This window comes from Salarias fasciatus, chromosome 17 (genome assembly GCF_902148845.1).
Source record: "Salarias fasciatus chromosome 17, fSalaFa1.1, whole genome shotgun sequence".
In the NCBI taxonomy this organism is placed as follows: domain Eukaryota; kingdom Metazoa; phylum Chordata; class Actinopteri; order Blenniiformes; family Blenniidae; genus Salarias; species Salarias fasciatus.
Window position 1 is genome coordinate 16,129,464 of NC_043761.1, and position 8,823 is coordinate 16,138,286.

Below are 8,823 nucleotides of genomic sequence, written 5' to 3' on the forward strand. Positions count from 1 at the left end.
TCAGGTGCAAAAATAAGCTCAGAACAATAAAATGTTCACTACTCTGAACTGTGTTTAAATCTTCACGATAGTTTTTGTATGTGCATCTGAACTAAATTTGAAACTTCATGAACTTCATTTTATAGCCTCATAATAATAGATTGCTGAAGACCAGAAACACCTGTGAAACTGGACACGTTTGTTTAAAACATCCCTTTAATAAAAGAATTCAGGACAAATCATGTTGCTTAAAAAACAAGACTTGGAGACATTTTTCAGAGTATTTATTCAATACCCCGTTTTAAATAATTACTCTGTACAAGACAGTTTACCTGGTCAAAAAATCATCTGAATAAAAGGAATTACCTCAGGACTCTAATCAAAAGAGTTAAAACAACGACAGAAGATCAAGAAAACACACTGGAACCTTGAATCCAAACAAAAGCCTTCAGTGATTTCAGCTCGGAAGACACTCAGGACGGAGCGGCTGAAAGAAGCAGGCAGGAAGCGCTCCCAGAGGACAGACAGAGGACGACCACAGCACTCAGTCCTTCACACCAGCTGGGCTGCTGTTAGACTGACGAGAGAAGAGGAAGCCTGGAGAGGCTGCTGATTCAGGGGGCTGCATGACGGATTACTGGAGGAGAATGACTGCTGCTGGCTGCTGAATGTGAGACATCTGGGATCGCTGTGGACACAGGAAGGACACAGTCACACCATGAAGCAGGACATGATATGAGAAAAGACACAACTGAATCCACAGTCCTTCAACAAAGCAGGAAACTCACCAGAAGAGCTCCAGAAGCTACATGTTTGGTTCTGTGAAAGACAAGAGCAGTGATGAGTGTTTGAGGCAGCCAGTGACAGCATGAGCCGCTGTCAGAGCATCCCATCATGAACATCAGCTCAGAACATGTCCCCACTGGACCGGGATGCTCGGTGGACGGCTCTGCTCTGAGCTGACGGCTGGGAGGACTCAGTGCTGTGAAGCGACTCACCCCAGGCGAAGTCCGTGACCTTGGAGCCATGGGTCACCCTGCACAGGGTCTTCCGTCCGTCCTCGGGGGTGAAGGCGGCGCTCTTGGTCAGATGGAAGTGCCAGTCCTGCTTGAAGGACAGGTCCGTCTGCTGGGAGTTGGGAAGCTCCGCGCCGTCCATCAGCAGCTCGATGGAGATGTCTGGAGGGTGGAAGTTGCTCACGTGGCAGATGAAGGTGTTCTGCTTTCCAAACTCTCCAGGGTTACGGCTGTACACCTGGACCTTAGGTGGCGCTGTAGAGGACAGACAACAGCAGCCAGGTGAGACACACACAGCCAGCGTATGGACGAGCACAGGGTTTCTTCAGGAAATCCTCAAACCGTCGTCTGTTCACTGGGGACTGTATGTTACTGTGACTGAATAGTTTCAGCTGAGAGGTCAGACTGTCGTCTTTACATGAAGACTGAAGCAAAGGATCACGCTCATGTTGGACTCAGCCAGTGGATCAATCCCATCATGCTTCGGGCCACGATCACACGACTCCAGATCCAGCTGTGGCAGGAAGTATTGAAGCTTTTGTTTCTCTAACAGAGAAAGGTTCTCCTCCCTCAGAGTCTGATCAGGAAAAGACGTCTCTCCGTCTGAAAGCAGCATTTCTTCTGAATCCTCCAGTCCAGCTGTGACACACACACAGGAACCGGGATTCTGGCTCTGCCCCAACGGACCTGATCAGATCCGGATCTGAAGACTGACCGCTTCACAGGAAGGGTCGTAACTCTGATCGCACTTTATTTCCACATCAGCAGGCCCACTTTAATAGATAAAAAACAATCATGGAAGCCCTGAATCCTCTTCACACTGTGTGTGTGTGTGTGTGTGTGTGTGTGTGTGTGCGTTCTCGTATTTCTATCCTTGTTGGGGCCAAATGTCCCCACAAGGATAGCAAAACGTGAAACGACGTGCCTTGTGGGGACCTTTTTCCGGTCCTAAGTAGGAGAAACAGTGTTTTCTTGACCATGTTGTTGTTACTGAAAAAAGTAAAAGTGCAAAAACATTTCTTTAGGGTTAGGCTTTGTTGTGGTGTGGGTTAGGGTTAGGGTAAGGGTCAGGGTTAGGGGCTAGACATGAATGGGAGTCAATGGACGGTCCCCACAAGGATAGAAATACAAGACTGTGCGTGTGTGTGTGTGTGTGTGTGCGTCAGAGGGAGAGGCTGTTAGAAGAAATCGAAAGTAAACTCTGCGCTGAGGGGAATTCTAAAGCACTAAAAACAGGCACATTTTCTGTAGTTTCTCTTCTATACTTGACTTTAATCACAGTTTATGTTCCATTGCTATAGAACCACATCAAAATATCATCTATGAATACACGCATCTTTACTGTCTTCACCGATTCCATCAAGTTTTTGGAATAGTTATATAAAATGATAAAGTAGGAAGTACTCACAGTATTTGGAGTCCACTGCGCAGTAAAGAGCTGCCAGAGCGGAAATCCACAGCAGGACCTTCATCGTGGTCAGTCTGGCTCTTTTCTTCAACACCTCCTGCTTTAATGTGTTCACCAGCTCTGAAGAATCACCCTGAAATCCCCACTTCACCTCCACTGGCCCCGCCCACTGGGTGGCCCCCAGCCAATCACAAATTAGAACCACACACTAATTCCCACTCCGGCCAGAGAAATGACACCACAAAAAACATTTTATTTTCCTCACAGCAAACACAAACCTAACCAAGATTCATGAAAAACATCAACACAACCGAAACTTTGTTTGCATTTGTTCTCGTTTTGCTTATTAATAAGTCTCCTTCTTGAGTTTCGTGTCATTCCTGTTCATGTGGACAATGAACCATCAAGGAGTGTTTAAACACATCTTGGTTTTTTGAAAACGTTTTTTAGGGAAGTTTTCGTTCAAAAAAGAAATACTAAAGTGTGTTTAAATGTCTAGAAGGTTAAATTAAAAAGACAGTTTGTCGTTCCCATGCAGATTCCTCCATAGATTCCACATTATGTTGGTATCAGGTCCTCAGCAGGATGAAACACCAATTTACACAGAAACGACTGAAAAAAACCTTTCTAATGTATCTCCGTCAGTCCAATGTTTATGGGGAAGCAATATGCCTCATGTATCACAGAATGTAATCATATTCCAGTAACACTCAGAGAAGTGAAAGGACTCCTGACTTCTGGTAAATGTCTGTAGCACTGATTTCCATCCAGGATTGTGGAAGATATATTCTTTACTGTAAATCACAATAAAGCATGTTGAGAATTTGATTATAGATATCACTTAGCTATATAACCGAATTTACCTAAAGAAACAGATAACGATTATTTTGACAGTAACTTTGAGTGTTATTCTTAAGAATTCAAGTGTCCCCTCCTTCATGAATAATTCAATGACAGAGTTTCGTAGTTCTGACTTGTTGAAAGCTAATGTGATCTTTGGCGTTAAACTCTATTCCCCGCTAAAAACATTAATTTCCTTCGCGCTGTCGTTCAGGGTTGATCTGACAACATGCTGCAGAACTTTCTGCCTAGCAACAGAGCTTCTGGGTTTCCTACTGGTCGCAGAGAGGTTTGTTTATTAATTAAACCGAATGTTTCCATCGGGGGGCGGGGTTAAACGCTCCCTTCCTGGTGTGTCAGGGTTGAGTCGTCAGCGCGAAGCTCCGCCTGGACGTCCCGGTGTCGCAGAACGAGCGCTATAAACATCCCGCCCTTCGCTTCCTTTCGGTTTGTTCGTGTCGCAGTTAAAAAACTAAAGTCCGGTGAAGGTGAAGAAGTGTGAAGAGGAGCTGAAGATGGGGCGGCTGCTCTGCTTCCTGCTGCTGCTTTTCTGCCTGTGCTGCTCGGCAGCCGCTAAAGACGGTGAGTTTCCTGCTGGTTCTGATCGCTTCGGTTCCACGCGAGCCCAGTTCACACCCGGAAGTCCGTAACTTTCATACTTATTGAGCAAATCCTGAAATATGAGGGCGTCACAAACAGAAGAGTCGTTCAGGTCCAGTTTAGAGAGGCAGGAAGTCAGAGGTTCACTGTGGAAACCAGGAGCAGCGTTCCCCTGGGTGTCAGTGAAGGAACGTTCCTGTCAGCAGCCTGTCTGCTCCGCCAGCCTTCAGCCCAGCGATCAGAGATCATCAGCTTTACTCCAGACGACACACACACACACACACACACACACACACACACACACACACACACACACACACACTTTTTATTGAGAGAACTGATTTTAGGGTTTTTGTTGAATTTGATTATTCTTGATATTGTTGTATTTTTGTGATATCATTATATTGACATCATATTATTTTCTTTAGTATAAATATCAGTACTGCACTATAATTGTATCATCGCTGTTGTGTTTAATGCTTCTGTTATCATGATATTATCACTGCTATTGTGATTAATATTGACTTTAAACATGATCAATGACATGAAGAGGAGAGCCTCAGACACAACATCCGTTTCATTAAATCTGTCTAAATATCCACAAACCTGAGAAAGTAGAATATCTGAAAGCTGAAGAGGTATCAGAATGAATTAAGTGATGTGGTGTAGAGGATGTTTGTGACAGAAGTAGCATCAAACCAGAGATGTTTGCTGCAGTCAGAGTGACTCTAAAGAGACTTTTTGGTGCCTTGCTCAGCTTCTCCGAAGGTCCAGGTGTACAGCCGGGCTCCCAGAGAGTTTGGGAAGAACAACACATTGATCTGCCATGTGAGCGGCTTCCACCCACCAGAGATCTCCATCAAGCTGCTGAAGAATGAGCAGGAGCTCCCCAACAGCCAGCAGACCGACCTGGCCTTCGAGGAGAGCTGGAAGTACCACCTGACCACACATGTGTCCTTCACCCCAGACCCCAAGGACAAGTACTCCTGCAGAGTGACCCACCTGCAAGACACCAAAACCTACGACTGGGGTTTGTATCTCTGCTGTCCTCTGCTTCACTGCACTCACCGCTGCCTGACTGGACTCTAGTCATCCCTCAGTTCCACTCTTCCCACAACATGTCCCTCTTTTCATGGCTGCACCACAGCTCTGAGGTCCTCCAGCTCTTGAGTTGTGACTGGATTAAAGCCAGCTTGTAGAGCGGAGCGGTCCCAGGTGGGGCTGTAGCAGTCTGGTTTGGTCCAGTCTGTCCTCATGGGCTCACATGCTCTTAAAGCGATACTTCAACATTTTGGCAAATCGGCCCATTTAGCGCAATTCCTTAGTCATTTGAACAGCAGACTTACTGTTTCTGTGAGGCGAGCTGTTGTTTATTCAGAGGTGAGTCGGGGAAGGTTTTCAGGACGGACACAATGGAGGTGGATGGTATTTTTGTTCCCCCTCGTCAAACTCATCAGATACACAATCCAACAACCCCAAAACACTTTGGTGGACACGTTATAATCCACACATTCACTACGCTGTGGAATATTAATGCAAAATTACGAGATTGAGTTGTTTATGTGAAGATTGCTAAGATGGAACTACTTACTAAACATGGCGTCTGGGCGTAGTGATTTCAAAAGAAAAAGTAGTTCCCAGTATTTGCTTCAGTGTCGTAACGCTACAGTATTATTTGTTGGTGTTCCACAGCGTAGTGAATGTGTGGATTATAACGTGTCCACCAAAGTGTTTTGGGGTTGTTGGATTGTGTATTTGATGAGTTTGACGAGGGGGAACAAAAATACCATCCACTTCCATTGTGTCCGTCCTGTAAACCTTCCCCGACTCACCTCTGAATAAACAACAGCTCGCCCTCACAGAAACAGTAAGTATTCTGTTCGAAATGACTAAGGAGTTGCGCTAAATGGGCCAATTTGCCAAAATGTTGAAGTATGGCTTTAAAGCAGTGAGGGAGCCCCGCAGACACTCATTCACAGGACTCCAATACACACTGCGGGCCCCTGGCAGACAGCTGGCAGGTAAACCCCTCCCACAGCGCTGTGCTGCTTCTGATCACCCCACCAGTACTGACCACAGCCTGCCTGTGGACTTTGGCCCAAAGTGTCTCTGAGAATGAAGCAGTAAAGATTGACGGCCTCCATCTGTTTCTTCTTTCAGACGCAGACATGTAGGGTCTCCTCTGAGCTCCTGAACAGGTACGCTGAGTTTTTACCACATGTTGAGGATCTTTTCTATCCTGTTAATACTTTAATGTGTTTGATCAGCAACCATGTGGCTGAGAGTTGTGAGCCTGTTCTCCATCCCAGCAGGAGGCTGACGTGGGACACAGGGTCTCCATGTGACTCAGGAACAGTTTGACTACTGTGTCCTGTTGAGACAATCATGAGGAATCACACCTTTAATGTCCTTCATCCACCCTGGAGCAGCGTGTGGCCTGTTGCTTCAAGGAGAGCTGAAGAAACCCGCTTTTTAATTGTGCTTGAGCAGCTGAACTTTAGATTTCAGGACTGTGGAGCCTTACCGTGTATGGGAATATTCATCCAGTGTAGAAATATCCACTTTAAAATCTGGATTTTGATGACCGCTGTAACCTTCTCACTTCAGAGTAGAGCTGGGCGATATATCCAATAATTCGATTTCATTTTTTCAGTCAATGTGAAAAACATTAAATCTCAACATCGTGTTTATTTCACAAAATGAAATGAAGAGCGCAAACATGATGAAAATGAAACTTAAATCGTGTTTTCTGCCGGCGCTCAAATTTTTTAAAATAAATTGTTCATTTTTCTCCAGTTTTCCTTGTAATGTTTTTATTTCAATGCAGTGCCCATGCAAATGGTCTTGTTAAAGTTACCTCAGAATAACTTTACTGCCTATACAGGTAAATGCTCACGTTTCGGCCTCCAATAAAATATCTTATTTTGAAAAATGTTTAATTGTGTTTCTTTACACAGAAAAACAATCGATTAAAATTGCTTATTGGATTTCAAGCAAAAAATAAATAATAAAAATTGAGATTTAACTTTTTGGCTATATCGTCCAGCCCTACTTGAAAACGCTGCTGATCATGCTGCAACAAGGAATGGTTTGATAAGAATGCAGCGGGTTTGATTTGTGTAGATGTGTTTTCTTACTGAATACCATTAAAAGAAGTATTACTTTGGATTGTTTTTGATGTAATATGTTTGATTTTGGGTTTCATTTGATTTTTTTTTCTTTTTTGTGGGAATTGTCTAAGTACTTTTGTACAACAGAGAATATGATCGAAGAATTACAAATAAAGTGTTCAAAACAAGAAGCATTTCCAGAATAAGCAGCTGTGTTCATTTGTAGCTTTAAACCTTGTTGGAATGAAGAGACGAGCTGTTTGCTGCAGAGGTGAACCACGGACTGAGCCTTCAGACACTGATAACATCTGCTCACGGTTTGTCAGTCACATTGAATTCGTTGTGATTGGAGGAGCAGACTGGCCGTTCACATGAACACTGAAGTCCCATAATGCTTTGCACTGTGACGTTTGCGGTTTGTAACACATCGACAGAATCACTGTGTGTGTGTGTGTGGAGGTCCTTGTTTTTGACTGTCCTGCTTCCTGTTTAATGCGCATGTCACCACGTCACTACGTACGAGGGAGCGCATGCACGGGACAAATAATCAAATAAACAAATTAACTGACGTTTGTGGTTTGTGACACATGGACAGAATCCCACAGCCGGCATTGCTCGTGGGCCACTGGTCGGCCGCGGCAGCAGTCTGGCGAGCGCCTTCCGGGAGGCGGTCTCGTCAGGACGGATTTATGACCACGAAAAGACGTTTTATTGACCTAATTATTTGACATCCAGAAGACGTCCTCAAAGGAGCCAGAACAAACACTGTGCCGTCTTTTCAAAGTTGTTTTTCACACTGGACAGACTTGAGATACTGAGCAACACATTAACAGCTCGGCCAAGGGTCTGGACTTTGACAGGTCCGTTTTCTCACCTGAACATGCTCTGCAGCTCTGCTGGATGTTTCAGCTGACTGTCCTGCTGGAGGGCCAGCCTCTGCCAGCTGACAGCTGTCTGCTGTAATCTGTGGTCTTCTTGATGCTGCTCGTTAACTCATGCTATTTCATGAGCATCTGAGGGCTTCACAGAACAGCTGGACTGATCCTGAGATCAGAGTCACAGCTGGGCTCTGGTGACCTCTGGAGGCTCGCTGTTGACCAGGACCTGTCCATGGGGAATGGGTATCGGAGTGAAGGGGGGTCATTACTTTTACACATTACACTCAGTTTTTTTTAATTGAAAAAGAAAAGCATTGAAAACCAGGTGTCATTCTCCCTCCGTTCCCAGCTGTGCAGCACGTTGTGTTGGGGTATCACTTACAACCCCAAAACATTGACCTTTCTGATCCTCACGTGACAAAAGGTGGAACGTTCAGTGGACCGTAGATCAATCCAAGAGGCTTCAGACCATCGGCTGTCTCGTGAGGCCAGACGTGAACGCTGCTCAGCAGTGACGCGGTTAGAGCCCCGCCCCCGGTGACCGGATGTCATCCGCGTGCAGCTGAGTGACAGCCACGCGCTGACACGTCAGTTAAACCAGGATAGAGGCTCGTGGCAGGTGCCACACTTTAAAACTTTACTGTGAATGGCACTAAACGACTTTCACCAGGGCACAGCCGGATTTCTGTCAGGTTTCTGACGTCTGCTGGAGGAAGTCGGTCACCAGTTAACACGGGTACCACTCAATCCGAAACACCGGCGGCCGCAGCGTCTCCTCTCCCGTCCAGTGAAACCCCCGCACACCGAGCTTTGATGAAACAAAACCAGCCGTTTGTTGCTGACTTTTCCCGGGAAAGACAAGCTTGTTGCTGCGGATCTCTCTCGTGCTGTAAAAGCGTTTTGTTGAGAAAGAGCCAGCCAAATGTAGTCCCAGACCAGCAGGGGCGGTAGCGCGCGCGCGCGTGTTGCGTTTCATAGGAAATAAGAAGAAG

At 45.6% G+C, this 8,823-nt stretch overlaps 2 protein-coding genes across 4 annotated transcripts; one reads left to right on the top strand and one right to left on the bottom strand.

Moving 5' to 3' along the window:
- Nucleotides 1–246: 246 nt before the first annotated feature.
- On the bottom strand, nt 247–2,561 carry LOC115404255 (beta-2-microglobulin-like). Its single transcript, XM_030113511.1, has 4 exons — nt 2,404–2,561; nt 978–1,250; nt 768–798; nt 247–667 (listed from the first exon to the last, which is right to left on the bottom strand). Exons 1-3 carry the CDS (start codon nt 2,465–2,467, stop codon nt 785–787), a joined length of 351 nt encoding a protein of 116 aa, XP_029969371.1. The 5' UTR covers nt 2,468–2,561; the 3' UTR covers nt 247–667; nt 768–784.
- Nucleotides 2,562–3,607: 1,046 nt separating this feature from the next.
- Nucleotides 3,608–7,011, top strand: LOC115404252 (beta-2-microglobulin-like). 3 transcript variants are annotated; one of them, XM_030113508.1, is made up of 4 exons: nt 3,608–3,825; nt 4,601–4,873; nt 6,004–6,041; nt 6,111–7,011. In XM_030113508.1, the coding sequence occupies exons 1-3, from the start codon at nt 3,759–3,761 to the stop codon at nt 6,015–6,017; spliced, it is 354 nt and encodes a 117-aa protein (XP_029969368.1). In that variant the 5' UTR covers nt 3,608–3,758; the 3' UTR covers nt 6,018–6,041; nt 6,111–7,011. The 3 variants fall into 3 exon arrangements, with proteins under 3 accessions (XP_029969368.1, XP_029969367.1, XP_029969366.1); XM_030113507.1 differs by having other exon boundaries at nt 3,609–3,825; nt 6,153–7,011; XM_030113506.1 differs by having other exon boundaries at nt 3,610–3,825; nt 6,156–7,011.
- The last annotated feature ends 1,812 nt before the right edge of the window (nt 7,012–8,823 follow it).

Coding starts and splice junctions, on each gene's coding strand:
- LOC115404255 (XM_030113511.1), bottom strand. CDS start 2,467: ATGAAGGTCCTGCTGTGGATTTCCGCTCTGGCAGCTCTTTACTGCGCA. Junction 1,251..2,403: donor CGCAGTGGACTCCAAATACT/GTGAGTACTTCC, acceptor TGTCCTCTACAG/CGCCACCTAAGGTCCAGGTG.
- LOC115404252 (XM_030113508.1), top strand. CDS start 3,759: ATGGGGCGGCTGCTCTGCTTCCTGCTGCTGCTTTTCTGCCTGTGCTGC. Junction 3,826..4,600: donor CTCGGCAGCCGCTAAAGACG/GTGAGTTTCCTG, acceptor TGCCTTGCTCAG/CTTCTCCGAAGGTCCAGGTG.